This window comes from Cryptomeria japonica, chromosome 2 (genome assembly GCF_030272615.1).
Source record: "Cryptomeria japonica chromosome 2, Sugi_1.0, whole genome shotgun sequence".
In the NCBI taxonomy this organism is placed as follows: domain Eukaryota; kingdom Viridiplantae; phylum Streptophyta; class Pinopsida; order Cupressales; family Cupressaceae; genus Cryptomeria; species Cryptomeria japonica.
In genome coordinates, this window is record NC_081406.1 from 600,213,729 (window position 1) to 600,238,512 (window position 24,784).

At 36.7% G+C, this 24,784-nt stretch overlaps 1 protein-coding gene across 2 annotated transcripts in view; it reads left to right on the plus strand.

Annotated features, from left to right (window-relative positions):
• The first annotated feature begins 375 nt into the window (after positions 1–375).
• Positions 376–24,784, plus strand: part of LOC131063009 (uncharacterized protein At1g32220, chloroplastic) — a 127,204-nt gene continuing 102,795 nt past the window's right edge. The window contains exons 1-4 of one of the 2 annotated variants that reach the window (XM_057996764.2): positions 376–760; positions 3,581–3,677; positions 3,773–3,861; positions 13,478–13,533. In XM_057996764.2, coding sequence (XP_057852747.1) covers positions 594–760; positions 3,581–3,677; positions 3,773–3,861; positions 13,478–13,533 — 409 coding nt within the window. In that variant the 5' untranslated portion in view covers positions 376–593. The remainder of the gene's footprint in view (positions 761–3,580; positions 3,678–3,772; positions 3,862–13,477; positions 13,534–24,784) is intronic. The other variant, XM_057996763.2, reaches the window with a different exon arrangement.

Here is a 24,784-nt window from a genome sequence, read left to right on the forward strand (position 1 = left end):
TAGGACATTATTACTCACCCTAATTTTGAAGCCTTACAAGTTGAAAGTTATGAACATTTTGTTCTTTCAATAGTAAAAATAATATTTGAAATACATTATAATTTTGATTGATGATAATACATAAAGTTTCTCTTCTTGCTAATTCTTTTCTTTTCCATAATTTTTTTTAACATATATCACATACTTCTCTTCTCTTTGTATTTTGAATTTCTATTAAGTAAAAATAATCTGTTAAAAATATTTATATCTAGTTAACAAACACAATTTTCCTCATTGGACTAAGTAGGAAATTGTTATATTTTAATGTATTATGAACAACTATTGAAAATCTCCAAATGACTAGATACCTGAATGAGTGTCAGGCAATAATGCTAGATAGTGTCTGGTAATTGCTTTTTGACATTTTACACAAAAGTTTTGCACAAAAAGTCCATTCGGCTATTGAGGATAATATCTCGAGGTTGTCGAGGAAGCAATCTAGTTTGTGGCTTGGACAAGGTTTGAGATTTTTGGTCACATACAGCCAACAAATAAGCTTAATCCCAAGAGGGCACTTCGATTTTCAAGAGGGTAGTGATAGCTGGGAAGTGTAAATGGCGATGGCAATGTCAATAGCTGTTTCTTCAAAATGTATAATAAATCATGATAAGAGCCTCACGATAACTCGTCCTCAATTGCGTTCCTTATCAACACTTTCTTTTCCTAAACCAAATCTTCGACGGCTGTCCTGTCCAAACTTTTCTTCTCTTCGTAGCGTAAGGTAAATCTGTTTTCTGCAAATTGTTAGACCCGTCTCTGCTTTCTTCGGCATATATATTATTTGGATTGCGATTGATTAGAGGCTTTTCTAGAGTTTTATAAAATCTTTTGTTTGTTGGTATTTTTAACTTGCATTCCTGAGTTCAATTCTCTTCGAACTTATTCTATTTATTTGGCAGAGGATGCTTTTATATAACAAATTTCAAATGATATATTTATATCCCGTGGGATGTTCCTGGGGCTCTGTTATATAAGCTTTAATCCTCCTAACACTTAATCTCATTCTATATTATCACTTAAAGCTAATTGTACATTCATATCTCCTGGGATTTGAATCTGAGGATATGTATTGGAAGCATTGTTGTGTTATCAAAGCTTCAATGTTTCTAATTGGCACTTTTGAATACAATGTAGCTCTAGATCTTTTGCTTTCACATGATTTTAAAGTTGAATCCCTCAATCGCCACAAAGAATTTGACTTCTAGGGTATGGAAATAAATGCATTTTTAGGTTTGAGCTTAACTAGGACACCAATTTGGTGTATGTGTACATGCACTAATATACATATACATGCACTAATATACATATATATGTATATGCGTGCGTTTATACGTATTTGTATAAGGGACAAGCCCTGAGAGAATAACATGAGGACATACAGGCCAAAGTCTGGCTACCGTGACTTCCTGTCCAATATCAAAAAATGTGTAAGAAAATATCAAAGTAATCGAAATAAAGTTTAAATGCAGCTGGTGGCTTATTCAGAAACTATAAATATCATGTTGCCTGTGAAAGCTGTGAGCGAGGACTTTCAGAAAGCAATATCATAAACTTCTGGGTTTCGCAATACAATGTTCTTCGAATAAACGTCCATGTTAAGGCAATTGAAGTTTTGGTGACTTAGGCTTATGGAAAATATCTAGACAGTGGCGTTTAAAAAGTATCAACAGTTGAATGTATAGGTACAAGATACCGGTGAAAGTATTTCATTATTGTCAAAATGAGTTTATAACTTTATACATGTTATGTCTGTTCTAACTTCCAAGATCTTGGATTGCTCCTTGAATCAAACAAGAGCTTCTTTAGCATGAAAAATTGACTCTCCTCATACGGTCGTTTGGTTACTTATAATCTGGATACAAATCATTTTTTGTTTTCTATCAAATTCAAGACTGAGGTTCAAAGGGTTATGATTTGACAAACTATTGTGGACTACTTGTGCCACAATGCCCATGTTCTATCAGAAAAGGAAGCTTTGAAACAAGAAGAAAGGAAGTTTTGGTTAACTTTTAGTTCGATTGGAAATTTGGGTATTGTTCTAATATTGAATGGGAGGAAATGGAATTCAAAACTTCGGCAAAGAAAATGCATTCATTCGTATTTCACAAATAAATGACGAAAGATAATTAAAGTTATCTTTTTGACATTATACATTTCATGACAACAATGAACATTGGCAAATGAAACATTGAAATTTCAAAATTAACTACACAATTTTGACACCTTAGCGTTTGTCCCGTACTAGTATAATATATATTGATTCATAGTTGGAAGTGTCAAGTGGTTACCTCAAGGATGAGAATGAGAGTGTCCAACAAGTAAAAAAGATAAATTGAGAGAAACTAAGCATGGTGTGTTCAATCCTCCCCTCTGCAATTGCTTCCATCTGTATGGCCATTCTCATTGTTTTGAAAGTACCACTACCATGGTTTGTAGACCATTCTTTGAACTATAATACAAATCATATGCATACTAGCCTCCTTGTTGTCAATAGTGATTTGTTTAAATCCACCATATGCATGTTCCAATGCATATAGATCAAATTTTATTCCTAAACGTGATCATACATGAAGTGGAGTAAGCTTGATCCTATATTAAAGTTCAAAAAATGATTTTGAGCTAAGACATCTAATGTTCGCATAAATGTTACATAGTTTACCACTTAAAGTATGTTTTAAACACAGAGGTAGAATGGTCATTCTTGATGTCATTTCTAGAATTTCTGCTTTTTTCAGCTGTATAGAGTGTTAAAAGTCAGTAGAGATTTGCTCTTGGGTGGGGACTCTAACCTATGGTCACTCTAAAAGCAAAATATGTGCCTTATTTTTATATATCTGCCAACAAATAGGCATCCTTTACTTCACTTGACTATCTTCCACTTACCTGATTCATTCCTTTTATATTCTTCTCTTATTTTCGTTTCCCACTTAAAAACATCATTCTTGTAAGTGCAATTAATTTTGAGGAGGCAGGTAAGTTGCTTTGTTTGGTATGCTTAAGACTAATCTGATCCCTTCATCAATTCCAATTGAGGGTGTATTGTTCCTCTCAGAAATCCTGCTGTTACATAAAGAAAAACAGAAACAGGATTTTTCTCCTGCACCTCAATCTAAAGTATGAGCTACATTTCTGAAATTTGTAATCCTAATACTGGATAGGAACACAATAGTTAGAAAAGTCAGCCTGAGTTGCAGAAACTCTATAGGACTTGTGGGTGGAAAGCTATACATGTGACTCACATGAGACTTGCGGGTAGTACTTGCCATGTCACAGATGAGTTTTGTGTAAAAACCAGCCACTTTCAGGCAGAGACTTATTGTATATTCTGTTTGTCAGGTTCCAACTTGATAAACCTAGATGTTGGGAGCAGTATATTTGATGTGTAGCTTTTGTTTTGCTTATACATTTCATATGTATAGTATAATTTTAGAGAACTGCACTTATGAGAGTAGGATAGAGAATAGGGATAGAGTGTAATGATTCTGTTTATTATTTAATGAAAGATTGTTTAAGTTAATGCTCATTTCTAGTGTGAGTGCAGGCAGCATGTACAATGTAGTTATTCTACTGAGAGTGGCAGTGAGCCAGGCTATTCATCTAATCCCATTGACGTTGTGGCTGATGTCAAGACAGAAAAGGTGGGTGATGTTGAGTAAAATTTAATTCCTTGCTTGTGTATATTCTTAGTGGTTTGGTCAAAGCTAATGATATACAATGAAATCTTTGAATGCAGATTTTAGTCCTGGGAGGCAATGGTTTTGTTGGTTCGGCTATTTGCAAAGCAGCAGTTGCCAGGGGCATAGAAGTTGTCAGCCTCAGCAGGTATCTTCTACAATTGTATGCTTAAGTTTTTTAAGTTTGTATTTAACTTATTTTGAAGTGTTGAAATTTTTCTGATAATTTAAATAGTGATGTCATGAATGAGGGTGCATGCTGTTTTACATCATTTGTTGTTTTGATTTCTCCATGTTGTTAGACATGCCACATGTACAACCTGAGTGGTTTTGTTGTTAAAGGCATGCATACTCCCTCGGGAAAGACACAAGCTCAAACCTGAAGGGGAAAGGGTTTTATATTGCCTTAAATATTTCATTAGGTACATGGAAAAAAAATTGTGTAATGTCCCCTTTTGTAAATGCCTTAAATCACAATTGCAAGTAAAACAAGAAATGGAATGGAGTTAGGGATATCATTTACCAACTTAAACTGCTGAACAATATAGATCCTGGTTGAGATCTTGCAATCATGTTAGATAATCGTTGAAAATACAATACACAATATCAATTATTTCTAGTAGGGTTATGTTGATGTGTTTTTTATGCACATGCGAACAGAGAATAAAATACCATAAGTATCTTATCCTCTCTTGAACAAAATCTCTCAAATGCCGAAGATTAGCTTAAGGATCACTCGAGAAGAATCCAAGGTACATGAATGTAGGGTCAGTACGTGTGGATAAGCTCATTGGTTGATGTGATTGTGCTGAAATCACAAGGGGACTTACATTCGAATGTCTGAATGCTTGATTTGTTGGAACTTAGGTCCTATTTACTCAATTGGAAGATAAAATAGAGCAAAAGAGGTAGGGTTTGAGAAATCTACGCTAGGCCCTAGAATGTAAGAAGATAGATAAATGAATAGGTGGAATCCTACCAAGCTAGGTCTCACCATCAACTTGAACAATTTGACACAAGCTTAGTGCAATCTTCTAAGGACATTTCAAAGATGTTCGAACCAACACCACCAAACATTGATCACCATTCAAGTTAATGCATAAGCAATGAGTGTAGAACAATTTGAAGTTAAACCCATGTTATTCCAGTTGACCACACAAGGCACGCTCACAATTAGTAAGAGGCTAGTGGTATGGACTAGGCGGATTCCACATAGATATATTCAACAACTTCTTACATTCAACCTAATTATTTACCATCTAACATGAAGATCCAACAAGAAACCATGCACATTGTAAAGAAACAACACACTTCACCATAACTTCCATTAAAATGGAGTTCATTTACAATTTAGGCAACAATTTCTGCCTTCTCTTCCTACTCTACTTTAACTTCTATTCTATTCTCTTAAGACTATCTACTGACTATTAACTCACTATCAGCTATTAACCTTTACAAATGAAGAGCTTGAGCCTTTTATAGAGAGCTCTTTTACAACGAATGGCCTTGATTGATTCTCCATCAATAGCTAGGATTTTACAATAAAAACCCTAATTAGGGTTTGTTACAACAAACTTCTCCACAGCCAATGAGAAAATTACATTCCATGAGTGTGGACCAATAGATATCAGGGGTAGGTGCCTCGGAGTTTGTGCCATCACTGGTGGGCTTGATTCATTGAACTTGGATGCGTTGATGTGGACTTCATTGACTGGAGGAATGGTGACTGGAACGCCATCTAGGATGCCACTTCACTCTTGCACTTTGTAGACTTGAGTTGATTCACCATGAAGGAATATCTCTTGATACTCAACATTATCTAGCTCACTCAAAGTAGTTGTGGTGAGAGTTATTGATGTAGCTGAATCTTTGCTTGCTTGCTTTTGAGTGATTGTATAACTTCTCTTTTGCACTCCCTTGATCTCTTCATGTCTCCATGGTGTGGTGAAGGTTGAAATTCCTCCTGGTCGTGAAGTTTCTCCTCTTGCACGGTGGTGTAGGTCTTACAATTTTCCTCTTTGCTTTGCAATCACCATCCTCTCCCATGTGCAAAACAAAACAAACATGATATCAAATACGTAATATAAAACTTTGATGGTTCTTCTTAGCTTGATATATCCTTGATTTTATATGTTTTGCAGGTTTGATAAGAAGATCTAGAGGAATTCGTCTTCACAAAGGAGCTTCTTGAAGTTGATTTTTATTTTTAGAGAGGAGCTCTTTAAGTGTATTCCATCCTTGGTGTTCATTAAGCTTTCCTCACCTTAATCTTCTTCATTTTCTTGAACTTCGTTCATACCCTTCAAATTGTGAAGTTTGCTCATGTAGGTCAAATCATGAAGTTTACTTTGCATACACTTCGTTCTCCTTGTTTGATTCATGATCCTTGCTTCATTCTTTCAACTCCCGAAGTTAGAACTTCGCTCACTCCCTTCAACTCATGAAGTAAGCACTTCGTTCTCTTTGTTCAATGCATGAAGTTGTAAGATCGCTCTAGTTCGCTCCTCTAAATGAGATCATGAAGTTCATTTGATAGTGTATCCTCTTTAGGCGATTATCCTTTTCTCATTCAATTTTGCTCATGCTTATGAAATTCGCTCTCCTCGGTGAAAACATGAAGTTCGCTCACCTTTCTCAACTACCGAAGTTAAAACCTCACTCACTCCCTTCAACTCATGAAGTAAGCACTTCACTCTTCTCCTTCAATGCACGAAGTTGATATATTTTGTCATAAGATCGCTTCATTTTGCTAGGTTATGAACTTCGCTCCAAAGTGCTTGAACATGAAGTTGTCAATTTTGTTTTAAAATGCAAATTTGTGAAGGAAGGAACTTCGCTCTATAGTGGTGAAACATGAAGTTCACTCCTCTCCTCTTCGACATGAAGTTCGCTCACCTCTCCTTCAACATGAAGTTCGCTCACCTCTTCTGCAACATGAAGTTCGCTCACCTCTCCTCCAACATGAAGTTCATTTGACAAGCTAGTCTCTCCGTCAGGATTCATATATGGAATATAACATTTAAGTATAAGTTCTTATACTCTAAGTTATATTCCATATATATTGTCAGGATGTTTGAGAGTGGTTTCGGACCTCCAGGAGTTATGATGCAAAATCTAGTTTTTGGAGGATCCTTCAAATTTCCAAACTTAGTCAAATTTCAGGACACTTCAGGATCAGGATGACATTCCAGATTTCTAAGGCAAGTTCGCTCTGATCTTGATGTAAGGGATGGGACTTAGGAGGACACTACATTCAACCAAGGCTTGATTTAGCAACTTGAAGCGTGACGGGATAGTACACAAAAAAACCCTAGGAATGATCTAAATAACCCCTAATCACTCAATTGACTTGACCTCCTTCACTCCACCTTGAGGAGATCCACCTGGTTTGATGACCTTTGAGAAACTCAATCCCTTCAATGCAAAGGCTAAGACACTAAAACGACCAACAACAAAACTAAAAGAGCCAACCCTAGAAAGTAAAAAGTGGGGGGTCCCCATTTGCAATGGGGCGATGTGTGAATACCTCACAAGAGGTTAGAGCACATATGTTCACAACCATCTTAATCATGTAATATCTATAATATATTATTTGGGGTTCAACTATAATGGCCCGGAGAAGGGGACATGATAGGGCTCCCGAAGTGACTCTCTACCCTAGGCCCAAGAGCGGATATACCATCCCTCTTGGGCTCATGTGGCCTTTTGCCATCCATCCTTCATGAGGTGGTGTATCTAGTGAGGACACTTGTATCTGCTCTCCCTACTTGTGCCTCCTTATTTGCAATCTATGATTGAGATCCCTTTGAATTCATTCCAATAATCAACCCTTGCTGAGGTTGGTGGGGAAGTCACAGTAGGGTGTCCGGAGCATCCTTCCCTTCTAAGCCCAAGGGCAGAGCACTCCTTGCGCTCCTTTGGCCTCATGGGACTATCTGTCACCACCATGAGGTGGCGTGCTTAGAAGAGGACCTCATAACAATTTCTCCCTCCTGGTACTCCTTTCCTAACCTCATGGTTGGTTGCAGCAAATTGAAAGACAGATTGGAAATCTAGCCATTTTACATAATTGCGTATATCAATTTATTAAGGATTATTCATTAATTTATTAATTACATCATTACACATATATTATAGCCCATACATCAAGCATACATAGCACACACATATTTATGCATACCACATTTTGAATTGAATAATAATGCTACAGCTGCAATAAACAATGATTTACTGATCTTCTACTCACAAATCTGCATATGATCTTCAATAGTTTGCTCATAAATCTGCCATATAGCTGCTCCAGATTCTAATTTTCACTCCTTCATATCTTCTCTATATAGCAATGATATTCCATCATTTTCTCCCACACTCTTAAATCTGCCATATAGCTGCTCCACGATTCTGATTTTCACTCCTTCATATCTTCTCTATATAGCAATGATTTCAAATTTATCTTCTTATATATCATGCCAAATACACCCTTTCACCCAAGAGGGGCGACTCTTCAAGGATGTCAGCCCAAAACAGCAATAATTTATTTTTATTTAATTTATTTGCCTGTATACGATGGGTGCTCATCTCTAGGGGGTCGGCCCTCTTCTGAATGTTTTTATTTTGATTTTATATGCTACAAGAGTGGATGCCACACTTGGGGAGGTCGGCCCATAGTATAAAACATGTTTTATTTAATTTTTGACGTATGAAAATGGGTGCCAAGATGGAGAGGGGGTCGGCCAACATAAGCAAAAATAAGTTTATTTATTTTAATGTTTTTTGACTTCTAATTTGGGTGCCAATATTTGCAGATGTAATCGGCCCAGGTTTGGCTGCTATTTAAGATTGCGTTGTATATTTATTTAAATCGCTAAATTGGTTCTTAGGCGGGGGCATGACATTCCACCCTTCCCAAGATTGCTTGCACTCAAGCAATTTCAAATTTGAAGATTTTCTCCTTTAATTTGAATGGGAGTTATAACCAATAGTTGGAGACCAGCAGGATTTAATTTAAGACACGTTTTCTCTCATCTTTTGGAAAAATGGATCAAGGTTATCTTGTAATAGTGGTAATTGTATCTACAAGAAGTCTTTATTCTGAAGATTGGTGGGAAAATTTGTTTCTAGATCTTGAGGATGTAAGGGCATTGTAACTACCAGATTTGTTCCTCCACAAAGCTCTACTTGTTTATTGCCCCTTCATCTTTTGATTGGATGCTCTTAAGATCTCTTATATCATGCTTTGTTTTCTTGCTCGGATTTCCTTTTGCTTCTTCGTTAGGTATTGCCTCCATATTATGTCCTTGGCTTTTCTTTTCACATGTGCGTCCTACCTCCCCATTTTCTTTGCACTTGTAACACAAGCTCTTTCTTTTAAGGTTCCGTTGACGTGCGTTTTGTGACCACCCCCAACACAGAATAAAGTTTCCCAACAACTACCTTATCCTCTCTTGATTGAAGTCAAATGTATGCTAAGATTGTAGGAAGATCACGCGATGACTCCAAGGTTCCGACTGCGTACTAGCAACTTTATGATGGATATAGATTTGTTTGGCTTTGATGTTTGTTGGTAATCCAAGGGGACTTACATTTGGATCATTCTTTCACTTCTTTCTTGTGGCTGGAACTTCATCATCGGATATAGCAATTCTTTGATGCTTCCTCTTTAAACGAACTAAACTGGAATGGACTGAAATTAAAGGGGAAAGGGTTTAGGAAGACTAAGCTAAATCTAAGAACTCAATAAATAGCAATGCTTCGGATGAGATCAACCACACTTCACTTCGGCACTAGAAGACAACTACATGAAGCGGGTGCAATCTTCAAAGGTTGTGCTTGAAGGATTTTAAACCATTGATGAATACCATCAGAGAATAATGTTCATCCCATGATTCAGATTAAGTGCATGCATAAAATAGCTCAGTCCAACCTCGCACTGGTGATAAAAATCATCTATCAACAAAAGGTATGAGCAAGCGATCTTCACCTTAAAACACTGTAATCAACCTTGATCATCTAAATGCTTGAAAATGAATTTCTACTCCGAGGAAGGTGAAACCTTGCAAGTTTTGAAAAATAACTTAAGTGAACACCATAAGAGGACAATGCATCACTGTTATTATCTGAATAACTTATTGCAACAATTTCATACAAATCTCCCTCTTTTACAAATGAAGGGGTGAACCCCTTTTATAGGCCTCCAGAAGGAAAATGGACGGCCTAGATTACAAATTAATCAATGGCCAAGATTCGTAGTACGCAGTCGGAACCTTAGAGTCATCATATGATCTTCCTGCAATCTTAGCATACATTTGACTTTAATCAAGAGAGGATAAGGTAGCCGTTGGGAAACTTTATTCTGTGTTGGGCATGGTCACAAAACGCACGTCAACAAGTCCCTTCGGTTGCCAATATGCCCAAGCTTCCATGGATCTTTGCACTGGAAGCACAACTTCTCTTGGTCTTCTTTTTGGCAAACATATCCACACTGCCATTGCTTTTTGCAATTGAAGCACAAATTTTTCTTTTGAAGTTCTTGTCGAGTGCTTTGAGATAGAAATATTCTTTCATGCCTGTCATTTCCATAGAAATGCTTATTTTGATATCTCCTTTCTATAGTGATCCTTTTCCTTTGTTTAGGCAATATCAAACCGAGTAGCATTAAGGATTGCTTTTTCAAGTGTGGTTGGGTCCAAAGCACTTACTAGGCCACAGGTGGTATCTGACAATCCCTCTATAAATAGGTAGGTGAGCCTTTCTTCGAATATGTTAAGTACCATGATTGGTAGTTTTTGGAATTCTGTCACATAATCTTCAAGAGTTCCTTATTGCCTTATTCTTGTTAACGCTTTAAAGTATCTTTGGGGATGTTTTTGGTCAAACCTCTCAATGAGTTTTTTCTTGAAGGCATCATAGGTCTTTGTGTTTCAATGGATTTGGGTGATTAAGCCATGGTGTCACCAATCATGAGTGACCCCTTCTAGATGCAATATGGCAAATGTAATGGCATCTTCTTCTAACATGGGGCTAAGGGTCAAGTAGGTCTCTAATTTTTGGATCCATGCACGGGTCGTGATTTTTCCTATCCCATCAAAGTTGTAAATCAAACTAATCAAGATTTACAACGGAAAGCAATTTTCCTACTTTGTGTTGTAAATTTTGATTAGTTTGATTCTTCCACCACCTATGAATACTCTTTGTTCCGGCCTCATAATATACTGTGAAGGGGATGCTCCTCTTGACTTCCGAGTCAAGCCTTGCATATGCTTTGGCAAGTTCATTTAAATTAGGATTGGGTGTGTTTATCTCCTAATCTTCCCTTGATGGCCTTTCCCTAGTTAAGAAGGAAGGCTGGGGTTGATCTTAATGTAGTTCTATTGTTGCTTTTAGATTGGCTATGAGTGACATCTCTTTTATTCCTTTGGTTAGGTCTAAAAGTATTCATGGTGGTGTTTATATTTTATAGGTTTCGAAGAATGGCTTGAGTTGTTTGTTCATTTTTCTCCATAAAAGCCCTCAATTCATATTCCATTTGTTCCCCCTTGTGTTGTCTTGGTTTGCAATTTTCTTCTTTTCCCTTTCTAGAGCCCTTAAATCCCTTTGACTAAGTTGCATCAACTATTGCTAGTCGCTCAAGTTGGCAAGAATGATGCTCTGATACCACTTGTAATGCCCTAGTTTTTTCCCTAAAATCACAATTCCAAGTAAAACAAGAAATGGAATGGAGTTAGGGATATCAGTTACCAACTTACATTGCTGAACAAGATAGATCCTAGTTGAGATCCTGCAATCATGCTAGATAATCATTAAAAATACTATACACAATATCAATTATTTCTACTAGGGTTAGAGCACATATTTTCACAACCATCTTAAACATATAATATGTATAATTTATTATTTGAGGTTCAACCAAAACGGCTTGGATAAGGGTACATGATAGGGCACACGAAGTGACTCTCTATCCTAGGCCCAATTGCGGATACCATTCCTCTTGGCCTCATGTGGCCTTCCGCTATCCATCCTTCATGACGTGGTGTACCTAGTGAGGATATTTGTATCTGCTCTCCCTACTCGTGCCTCCTTATTTGCAATCTATGATTGAGATCCCTTTGAATTCATTCCAATAATTAGCCCTTGCTGAGGTTGGTGGGGAAGTCACAATAGGGTGTCTGGAGCGTTCTTCCCTGTCTAAGCCCAAGGGCAGGGCACTCCTTGCACCCCCTTGGCCTCATGGGACTATCTGTCACTACCATGAGGTGGTGTGCTTAGAAGAGCACCTCATAATAGTTTCTCCCTCCTGGTACTACTTTTCTAACCTCATGGTTGGTTGCAGCAAATTGACAGACAGATTGGAAATCTAGTCATTTTACATAATTGTGTATATCAATTTTTTAAGGATTATTCATTAAATACATCATTACACATATATTATAGCCCATACATCAAGCATACACAACACACTCATATTTATGCATACCACAATTGAATAGTAATGCTACAGGCTGCAATAAACAATGATTTACTGATCTTCTACTCACAAATCTGCAATGTGATCTTCAATAGTTTGCTCATAAATCTTCCATATAGCTGCTCCACGATTCTGATTTTCACTCCTTTATATCTGCTCTAAATAGCAATGATATTCCATAATTTTTTCCCACTCTCATCTCAAACTTATCTTCATATGTACCATGCCAAATACACCCTTTCACCCAAGAAGGGTGACTCTTCAAGGAGGTCGGCCCAAAACAGCAATAATTTATTTTAATCTAATTTATTAGCTTGCACATGATGGGTGCTCATCTCTAGGGGGTCGGCCCTCTTCTGAATGTTTTTATTTTGATTTTAAATGTTACAAGAGTGGATGCCACACTTGGGGAGGTCGGCCATAGTATAAAACCTAAGTTACCGATTCGGGTACGGGTATGGATTCAGCAATTTTTTTTTTTTCTTGGGGTACGGGTACGGGTACCTCCGTACACACACACACACACATATATTTTAATTATATATATATATATATATATATATATATATATATATTATATATATATGTTCAAACATCAAAATTATATATATGTTTTGATGCATTTCATGCATCATAAGGGGCGAAATTAGGTTTAGATGTTAAAAAAAAATTAAAAAAGGTGTTTTTTTTTTGTGTTTTAATGGCCCGTGGGCCCCATTTTTGGGAACCCACAGGCCTTGGTTCTCCCAGGGCCAGCCGGGTTCTCCCTGGGTTCTACCCGGGTCCTACCCAAGTGGAACCCAGGGAGAACCAGGACCCGAACCCAACCCATTTTGCCAAGAACCGGTATCTTAGTATAAAACGTGTTTTAACTTTTATTTAATTTTTGACATATGAAAATGGGCGGCAAGATGGAGAGGGGTCGGCCAACACAAGCAAAATTAGATTTATTTATTTAATGTATTTTGACTTCTAATTTGGGCACCAATATTTGCAGATGTAGTCAGCCCAGGTTTGGCTGTTATTTAAGGTTGCATTGTATATTTATTTAAATTGCTATATTTCTTCTTAGGCGGGGACATGCCAATCTGCTTGTGGGCTTCCATAAGGTGGTTCTCACACACCAAAATTGGTGTTTTGGACCCTTGATTAGTGGTGACCTAGAAACCTACCTTTACCTTACATTTTTAAGAATTGAACCTAAATAGTGTAGGAAGGTGTATAAAATTTTCTTTTCTTTATCATTTTAGAAGAGTTCTAAGTTCTAACAAAAAAATTGAACCGTTTGCTGTGAATCCAGGTCAGGGCGACCCTCATACACAGATTCATGGATAGACCAAGTTACATGGGAAGCAGGCATGCTTTCTGTACCTCATGTCAGGCCTTTTGTCTGCCTGAATTCACAACATTCTCATTTTCTGTTATCATTTAATTGTGGAATTTTGCTCTTTCCTGTTTTGTATACTTCCAAGTTCATATTGCAATGTGTGTTCAAGCCCAAGTTTGACAGGTATATAATTCCATCTTAGTCAAAGTACTGGGCTCATATGAGTTATATGTTATTTTAGCAGGTATATATTATAAAAACAGATAGAAGGGGCAAATGTTAATAGAGTAGGAATATACGAACATACCAAATATGGAACTAATGTTAAAAAGCAAATATGGATATAATTAATAGCATTCTTTACAAGATGATGATCTCAAGTTTGTATGAAGAAGAATACTTGTTAAATAATTAACTGTCAAGAGTCTCCCAGAACCTGGAAGTTCCTGTATAGGGGCAAGCACCTTGTCCCTGGAACCAAATCTCCCAGTGACTGTAAGTGTATTTATAAATAATATAGCCATAGCCTTATTCATTTACTTCTGAACCCTGATTTGAAATGGTGTCTTTTCCTATACACTGCTGTCTCCATGTGAGTATGCTTTTGTTGATAGATGTTCACTACAATGGAATGTGCTGTGTGTGTACTGCAGAAAAAATGTTTAAATAATTATTTGGCCCATTGAGATAGAGATGCATTTTTAGATGATCTTCAGGCCTATGAGATTGAGACAGCCATGGTTAGATTGTAATAATCACCCCAATTGTTTTTTGAATATTTCAATTGAAGCAAAGCTACAATGCAATGCCCTTAACACTTTTTGATCACCTAGTTCCCAAAATGGGCAAGGTGAGAACATACAGTGTATAGGACCACACCCAATTATGAAACGATCTAATCAACCAAAGCACACAAGGTGGCAGAGCCAGCCAAGTTTTCACTTCTTCAGTGGAGTGTGCTTGTGCAAGAAACTGAAAAGAAACAACACTAGGTGGCAGAGCCAACCAAGTCTACACTTCTTTCAATGGACTGTGCTTGATGCAAAAAACCTAAGTTGCCGATTTGGGTACGGGTACACAGGTACGACATTTTTTTTTCCTTGGGTACAGGTATGTCTGTACATATATACACATATCTATAGAGACTTCAGCAAGTTATGCAACTGTAGCATCTAAATCAGCAACCTTCTAAACCAGCTAGGAGAAAAAAAACCTTCTAAACCAGCTAGGAGAAAAAAATGGTGAGAATGCAAGTTTTGTGTTAAAAAAATAAGGTGAAATGACAAGAAAAAAAAGAAAGGTAGGGGAAAATCAAAGTTGGGGGGGTATTTTTAATTTTTAATTTTTTAATGGTTTTTTTGACTTGTGGGGCCCTTTTTTGGATGCCCACGGCATCATAAATGCCCGGGTTCACACAGGGTTCAGCTCGGGTGCCGGGTTTGATCCTAGGGCCAAATCCAAACCAAGCCCAAATCCAGATCGAACCCGAACCCGTACCCAGACCCAAACCCACAAATCTGGTAGCATAGCAAAAACCCAAAAGGAAACACATTAGGCAACAAAGCCACCACTTATAGCTTATCCAGTGGAGTGTGCAAATACAAGAAGTATGACAAGCACACAAGGCAGCAAGCAATTCTTATCTATGCTTATTCAACAGAGTTTTTACTTACATTAAAATGCAAATATGAAGCCATTGGCGGTACTACCATCCACAGTTTACAAGATTATATACAATGCATTGCAAAACATCATTTAGAAAGATAAAATTGTTGATATATGCTGATGTAAAGTTCTGATCACAAACATAGACTGCTGCAACAACTAAAAATTAACCAAATAACATAGGCAAATCAGTCTAATCATGAACCAACTGCAGAGTACCTTGTAAGGATGAAATGAAATGCTGATACATGTCTGATATCAATCTGATACTGTTGTCTCACTACCAAAATATGACCGATGCACACTGTTAACAGGCTACAATCTCCTCTGCATGCTGATGAAACACCCTCCAAAGCAGGAAATATACCCTTGCTGTCTCTTTCCCTGCGCTTAAATCCTAATTTTGAAAGTTATTACGAATTTGATTATGGAGTTTTAGGAAGAACAACTTGCATTTGGTTTGACCATGGACCCGATGAATTGCCACAACTGTTAATCTTGCATGAAGTCTTGATTGAATATGAGAGTTGCAAAGTGAGAGACTGTCTCTCCGAATTTAAGGACAAGTTTGCAAGACTTCGAACTATGACCAATACATTGTTACTCCTGCACAGTTTGAGAAATCATGTTAGACCATGTATATACTTAAGTCTTTTGAGTCATGTCCGTCTTAGGAGTCTTGTACATAGTTTAGTTTTAGAATAGGTTTTCTTTTTGTGTGTTTTAGTTTAGTGGTTTTGTTGAGCCAGGTCATTAATTTGCCTTGAGTCAGTTGACTCATGATTCTTAAGTGGCTCAAGTAGTTAGTTTGGTTGTCTTTCATTTGGTTCGCTTCAGCCTAGTTTGTTTTGAGTCTTTAGTGTTAGTTGTTGCTTAGTTTATGTGTCCTGAGTGGGAACCTTTGTTTGTGAGAAGGGCGTTTGTGTTGTTTTCGACATATGTTGGCACATCTTGGATCTTATGTTTGGTCCGTTTCCTAGATATCTATTCATGAAGCGCTTTTATAATCCGAGGTCATTCTTTTCCAACTTTATCATATGGTTAGGATTTGTACTTGACTTTGAAGAGAATCACCTATTGTGTCTCGATACTAAAATCTTTTGATTACTATATTTTACATACTTAATAAATTGCTCTAAGTCATTGTGGTTTCTTAGGTGAAGTCGTGGCTAGTGAAAAGATCTAAAATTCTGCTTCAACACCACTGTAATTCTCAAACCCAGGTGAGCTTCATTGCTTATAAGCCAAAGTGTGGAAAATATGTGGAAAGAAAGCAATATCAAAAGAAAGAAAGAAAAAAAATGAAAAAACAAAAATCAAAAGAGAAAATTTAAAAGAAAAGAAATATAAATTTTTTGGCTTTGGGAACATGTGAGTAACCCCATCGAGGCTATGGACACTCACTTGGCAGTGGAGCAATATTCATGAGATTACATCGATAACCTCATCGGGGCTATGGACGCTTGCTGGCAGCGAGGCTCTATCTAGGATGCTTTTGGAGTATGGATAACTAACATAGTTCGTCACAGTGGATTCTAAGTGTCACAATGTTCTTGTGAGTTGGAACGAATCATTTGCACACACCTTGGTAATCAAAGACTAAGTGCCTTGATCCAATTTGGGACTCTTCTTCCCTTTTAAATATGTCTCCTAGTCTTGTGATAGGTTGGGTTGAATTTTCTAGAGGTTCTAAGTGTTTATTAAGTCTTTATCTTTGATATGTTCAGGAACACTTATTCGAGGTGGTGCTAGATGTTGTGAAGTTAATCACGCATCGCCCAATTGCAAATGGAAACCCCCTTTGTTTTCGCTTTTTAGGGTAGTGTTTTGGTGTCTTAGGTTTTGTCTCTTGTCTCTCACCTCTGCAAATGAGTCAAGTTTTTTTGAAAATTCGAGGAGTCTTCAAAATCAATAGACAGAAGGAATGATTAGAAGAATGTTTTGATGCTACAAATGTCCTTAGATAGGTCAAAAGAGTAAAAACGCAATTTTCTAGGGTCAATTCTGACAACTTCCTATTTTTTAGGAAATTTGCTTTTTTTCTGCTTTTTCTAAATTTATAAAGTTTTGTTTTTGGCATTTTGGGGCCAATCTGGGGAGTTGCTTTTTTGCTTTTTGCTTTTTCTATTTTTAGAAATTTCTAAAAATAAAAATTTCTATTTTTAGGAGTTTCCATAGATGTCAGAGGTTACTTCTGTGTGCAAGGAAATGAAAATCCTACAAAGTTTGACCTCCTCACTAAGAAATCTTGCTGAAGGCATGAAATCCACCCAAGGAGAAATTGAAAATCCAATTGAAAATAAATTCATCAGAGAAGCAAAAAAAAATCCACTGAAGAGTTTGAATTTCCAAAGTTGAAGGCAAAAAAAAAAGTCCATTTTGAAAGAGAAAATCCACTTAGAGTTAGAATTTCCAAAGTTGAAGGAAAAGAAGTGAACAAATCCACTTGCAAAGAAGAGGACAAATCCACATGAGGTCCAATTTTCCCAAGTATAGGTGAGCAAAAAGTTTCCAAGTACTTGAAAATTCCTTGTGAGATAAAAAAGAAAATCCACTTGGAGGTTGAATTTCCCAAGTAAAGACATCCACAAGATGAAAGAGAAAATCCATTTGGAGGTCAAAATTACCAAGTAAAGAAGTAAGCAAGGTGTTGAAAATCCACTTAAATGTGGAAGAATAATTCCTTCACAAGGTTGATTTCTTCGAAAGGGGAAAATCATTTATTTTATTCAAAAAAATAAAATTAATTGTTTTATTTGCTAAAATTACTCAAGGAAGGTTTGAACAAGTTTTATGGCTTTATTTGCAAATTCATTAAGGAAAGAAAACAAAGGCCTTATTTCTTTTTTTGCAAGTCACTTGTGAGAGGCTAGAATTTTTTTTTTTTTTTTAAGAGATAGAAGGCATGAGTCACCCTCCTTCTAGAAGGATTCACAAGTATATTATGTAAAGTTATTTCAATTTTAATTAAAGAACAAGTTATGAACTATGAATGCTATATATGGATATGAGGAATTATGTCAATGTCTAATAATTCTGATTTTTATTTGCAGGTCTGAAGGAGAGAGATCATTTAATATTTTCTATGTCTTCTCCAAATGAATTCAATTGGCATATATATCATTTAGGCAACTGGTCAATTGGTGTATTGACCGGTCATGCCTTTTAGGCATGACCGATCAATGCACCCATTGATCGATGCCTTTACAATTATACCATTAACACAATGCTGATTATCGGTTCAAGAACCCCCGATAGCATATTGTAATATCATAATATAATGATTGATCAATTTAATGAATCGGTTCATATAAACACCGATGATTCAAAGTGCACAATGTATATAATCCAACCGGTGCATTTGTTAACCAATGTTAATGCCAAATGGAGCGGTGTATTCATTAAACCCGATAACAAATATGCCCGATATAATTAAGCCCGATAACAGATGTGAATCGGTGCCAATGTTTATGCACCCGATAGCAAGTATGTATCGGCGAATTTAACCCGATAACTTATAGCATTTAATATGCTATCGGGTTAATACCCCGATAGCATATTAATGCCAATTAACAATTGACATTAATATGCTATCGGGTTGTTAGCCCGATAGCATAATGATAAGCAATGTTTGTACAATCCGATAATCATATGCAATATAAATCAGACATGAAGCATGTAGATAAATAACAGAACAAGGAAGGTTAGGAAGATCTTATCTTGCATAAGCTACCATGCATTAACATATTAAAGGGAAGAACAACAATCATTTCATTTCACAAGTTTGATTTTTCTCTAAGAAAACCTTGAAACAGCAAACTCGTGAAGAAGAGAGGCTGATCAACCAAGCAAAACCCTCATCATTTAAGTCAAAGAAGTTTCAGACATATATTCAGCCATGGTGATCATACTTTGAGCTCAAAATCGAAAGAATTTTTTTTCCCTTTGTCTTTGGATTTTGGGACTGAAATTTAATTTCCAGATCTACATCTATAAGTTCCAATTGTAATCAGACCTTAAAAGGTAAAAATCAGGTTTTAGAATTCCATTTTCCAGATTTTGTTAAGGTTTGAACATTCACAATTTTGAATTCTGATTTTAGAAGATCAAAATGTTTGGAATTAATAAACAAAATTACAACTTAAGGAATCCTGGAATCAATCTATCATCCTTGACATTACAATTGTTTTTTTAAAAATTCATTAACTTTAAGCTTCGTACAGGTACCATGTTTGCACCAAAGAATATGGGAGGAGGAACTTGAAATATCCCTAGCCAATTTTTTTAAAAAAATTTTAAATCAAGTTGGATTGCAATAACTTAGATGATTGTTCGTTTAAGTTAGAATATAATTCCATGTGCTGAAACAACTCTACCCAGAATGCGCCGTGGATGGCGAGCATTGGTCAGAGGATCTTTAAAACAGTTGCTTATGCAGAAAACTCTAACCAGCATGGCGCCGGGATGGCGAGCATTGGTCAGAGGATCTTTAAAACAGTTGCTTATGCAGAAAACTCTAACCAGCATGGCGCCGGGATGGCGAGCATTGGTCAGAGGATCCCCTATTCTAAAACTGGAATGGGAACTCTACGCCAAGTATGTGCTACCCACTCCAAACGGACAGGGGCGACCATATGACGGAGTGAAAACTATAATGCTTGTTTGATTAGTAATGCAGAAACTGAAAACACTCAACACCCGGAATGTGCTTTCCGACCCAAGAAGGGAGAGTAGCTACCATAGGGTGGAGGATAAACTTATTACAACAACTTGAGTGAGTTTGAGAATTACAACTAGAAATAAAGCATGATACCAAGACAGCCAGTACTACTGTCAGCCTTTACAAAGTGTGGATTCCTCTGTTCAAATCTTGTAGAATTTCTAAGGGATCACATTACATTATGGAGAGCCATTATGAACTTAAGTAGAAATACTAAATCCAATAGCTTCAAAGATCAATATACTGGATCTTCCGATTCCTGTTACAAATCTGCACATTAAATGCATAAACAGCAGTCTATAGGACTACTTCACATGCTCATATTCTTCACATATAACCTCCAAATGACCAGCAATCAGATGCAATAACCCTTATTAATGGAGATGCTTAAGACAAGACAAAGAAACCAACCCAAAACCCATGCATACAACCTGCACGAAATTCAATGCACTCCCAAATGGTACGATTTAGCAGAATGGTACGATTTGCTCTTAAAATTCAATGCAAGCTTCTAAAATGCTACAAACTTAGGAAATGCAACGCCTAGGTCAAACAAATGCAATGGGCTAATACCCAGAATGATATTTTTGGTGTTTTCTGTTTTATGAATGAAAAACATGCAGTCGCGGTTTCCTGGATGCAGAAAACTGAATACACTACAATGCTTAAATGATTAATAATGCAATACTCTGAAGATAAACTACTATCAAATGCAATACATAGAGATTAAATCACCACTAGTTGTTGTCTTTCAAACAAGAAGCGATGCCTGTGCTAGAAGGCCTTCATTCCTTGAAGCAAATCCCAGAGCCAGACGGCAGCCAGACAAAATTCTGCAAAAAGATCCCTCCATGATGCACAAGACTCCAATATATAGATTCCTTGAACTCCACGAAACCCTAAATGCAACTTCACCTCAAACCCTAATCTCACCTTCAACATGGCGCCCCATCTTTCCTAGCGCAAAAGTCAAGGTATATAATAAAGTCTTCACCTTGGTAAGTCACGCCTTGGTTTTGACTTTGGCTTAGGACAAAAAAATATTAAATATACTCCATGAAAGCGCCACCCTTAGAAACCCCCTTTTAAGTTGTCATTAAGTCATTTGACTAGGCCAAGGGGTAAAATAACATTATAATTATAATGTTATTTAAAATTGAAATTACTTGACTTCTCAACCTTGCATTCTGGAGCTCGAATCTGTCTACGCCCTTTTGAGTCGACTGAACAAGAAAAGGAGATTGCCTGATGCCACCTGGATACTGCCAAAAATAGAACTTACTAAAAATAGTAAATTCTAAGAATTGCCTCGAAAGCAGAGATGAATATACCGTTGCGAAGCTCTCTGAGCAACCAGAAAGAAGCCGCCAAGGAAAACACCCAACATGAACAAAGTCCTCCTCAAAAATAGGAAACCCTAATTATACCTTCCGACTGGCCTCCGAGTTTCCAAACAAAAGACCAACGGTCGCAGAGAAAATCAGGTCCAAGAAGGGGACATTACAGAACTAGAAAGACTCAACCACAGAAAGGACTATCTCAAGGTTTTCAAGTTTAAAGGAATCGGTTAGAAATATGATTCCATAATGCATGGAAGGACAACATTCACACTTATAGGTGGAATCCAAGGATGAATGGAACAAAGAAGGACTTGCACTTCATCAAGACATTCAAGAAGATCAAGTCATACAAGGATGAAAGACTCTACATCGACCTTGAAATTCCTTTGGAGTTCCAAAATCAAAAGAAAGAACTTGTCAATATGGAGGACTGTTCAAGAAGCACAAGATCTAAGTGAAGATGCGGATTAGTTCAGACATAAAGAAAACTTCAGAATGATGGTGAACACAAAAACATCCACACCAAGGAGCGACAAGTTCAAGACACAATGAAGATGAAGAAAATGTTCTAACAATCTTGAATTTCCTTTGGGAATCCAAGAAATGGAGTTAGTACAAAGAGGTGATCCCAGTTGAGAAATATTGCAACATGGAGGTATCCCTACGTCAAGTAAAGGAATTCAAGACTAAAGCAAGGATCAAGGATGAAATGCATTATAATGGAGGAAAATTCCCAAATATGAGAGTAAAATGTAAAAATGATCAAGAAGGAAAGACAATTTCAAAAGGGATAATCAAAGTTAGATGACTTGATCATCCAAAGATGATGCAATTTGGGAATATGTCCCAGCATCTTCATGACATCAGTAATTAGAAATGTTGAGTATCAAGAGATATTGCCGAAGGTACCAACACTTCTTCTTGATGAGGAATCAAATCTGCAAGGCAAGCTGAGGTGGCATCCCAGTCATCAATCAACCAATCAAAGGGTTTCAAGTTAGGCATGTCCAGGTGCAATGAACTAAACTCAACAAGTAGAAGATACTAAATGGCTCATATTTTCTCATTGGCCAAAAGGCGTTTGTTGTAACAAACCCTAATTAGGGTTTTTTTTGTTAATCTTGCCGTTGATCATAGATCAATCTAGGCTGTTGCTTTGTATTTTATATAAACCCTCATTTCATTTGTAACTCATGAGAGATTCGAAGAAATTGTTGCAGTGATACTTCTTAAGTGCTAAGACATAATTCATTGTTCAAAATGTTGGCGAATCTTTGTCTACTTTTGCAAGTTAGCATGGTTTCTTGGCTCTCATTAGACTAGATTTCATTTTCAAGTTGTTAGATTGAATGAAGATTTGATAAAATTGCTTAATGTGGAGTTGATGTGTTCATACTTTTTATAATTGGATGATTTTCAATTATTTTGCAAAGTTTGTCTGAACTGGTAAATGAAAACTCAACTTCTATTGCTATATTCATTGTTCAAAATGTTGGTGAATATGAGTGATGAAAATCTTTTGAATTCCTTAGAAGATAGCACCATTCTTGTGCAGTTGTTGAATTTGGCGAAGCAAGAATTGGTTTGAATTCCACTTTTGCAATTTCTGTCTACAAAGTTCATAGAATTAGACTAGGATTAGAATTATCTTCCTAAACCCTCATCCTTTTTCCTTTTTTTCAAAGTCTTAGTAGAAGTAGGATTGAAAAGAGAGCTCATTGAAAAACCATTCCAAAAAAGAAGAAAGTTACAAGTGTCGGCAATCAGCGGAATCCTTTGATTGATTCACTCCTTGAACAATTATGTAAGTCCCCCTTGAGATTACCAGCAAATCACAACGAACCGAGGCTATTCGTATGAACTTGGGAACCTTGGAATCGTCTTTGTGATCATACAGTCCATCCGTTTAGCACATTGAAGATTTTGATCAAGAGAGAATAGGATATCTTTGGGTATTTTATTTTGAGTTGAGCGTGCATAAAAGCCACACCAACAAAACCCTAGGTGCCTCCAAACATGACTGAATGAACTCCAAAGGAGGGGCATCTCACTTCCCAAGTTTACACATATTTGAATGGTACGACCTAGCAGTGGTACAATCTCCTAGAAATGCTTTCACTTCACCTTGAAACTTGTATGGTCAACAAGAGTGTAATGTACAACCTCAAACAATGCAACACCCTAAGTGCAAGCCTCATTTATGATTTGTAATTGATGCCTTGCCAAGAGAGATTGGTATGGCCTGCATAATGGAATGATATGACTTGTATAGGCAAAATGCAATGCCTTCCTTAAACACCTTCAAAATCCTTTAAACTGAAAACTCACACATAGTATTATTAAACCAAAAACAATTCAGCAAAAAACATCATATACATCCATTTGTGTAGCAACAAACCGAAACTTTTCTTATAGCTCAGGTGGTTTCTGTATGTAATCATTGTAATCAACTAGGGGGTTTCATCTTTGAAATCAATATTTTCAAGAGTTTTTGTCTTTAAGAAAAATCAGAGATGAACACAGGTTCTCTCATATGTACTAACTTCAACAACGAGCTCACAAGCTCCTTTCATAACACACTGGAAGAAATAATTTATTCTTTCCTCTTTTCCCTCCAAAAGCTCTCTTTTAAAAATAAATAGTAATCCTTTATGTGAGCAAAGTTCCCCTTGTGCCTAGTGCCCCTTTGGAGGCACAATTTAAAACACTTTTTATTAAATAATTATACCTTTGTTGCTTTTCTGATTTATCCTCCTTAGGACAACCTAAGCTATAACTATTTAATAATTTAACTATTCACCCAAGTTGTAGCAAGCATCAAAATGAGATAAATATGAATTTCTAACCATATCATAGTGTTTTTGAGGACTTAGGATGATGAACGGCAGCAACCTGGCATCAATCTAAAAATAACATGCTTCTCCAAGAAGTGTGGAGAGCTCCCAAAAGGATAGAATCATGTTTTGAAAGCATCATGAGGCTGACCAAGATCATTGGAACTCACTGCCATGGACAAAACTATTGCTTGATCAATCTTGCTCTCTCCAAGAAAGTTGAAGTTACACACCAATTAGTCGACAAGAAAACTCGGAAAACAAGCTAATTGTTCTCAAACTGATTATTCTTGAGAAGGGGACATTACATAGATGGTGCAAGAATAGGGTTCTATTGAAAATTTTGTTTAGGGTGTAGTTTTTAAGGCCAATGCTAGTTTAACAACTCTTATTAATGTTGAAGATATGGTGATGTGGGCCTAGAATGTAATCTAGAGGCCTTTATAGGCTTGGGCATTGATGGTCGTCTTGATGCTAAAAGATTGCATTTTTATCATCATTTTATCTAATGTAACTTTTTGTATATAATGCATTCTTTCATAGAGGGCAAGCAACTAGTTTGACCAAAGGTGACAAGATTTACCATGCACTTCTTGCATTGTAGACTTTTTGCCAACATAAAATGAATTTGAAGTGGGTGTTTATTTCAAATGAGTGGATGGAATTTTCCTTCACAAATCAAACAAATAGCAGAGTAGTGGTAAAGTACATGTTGACGTGG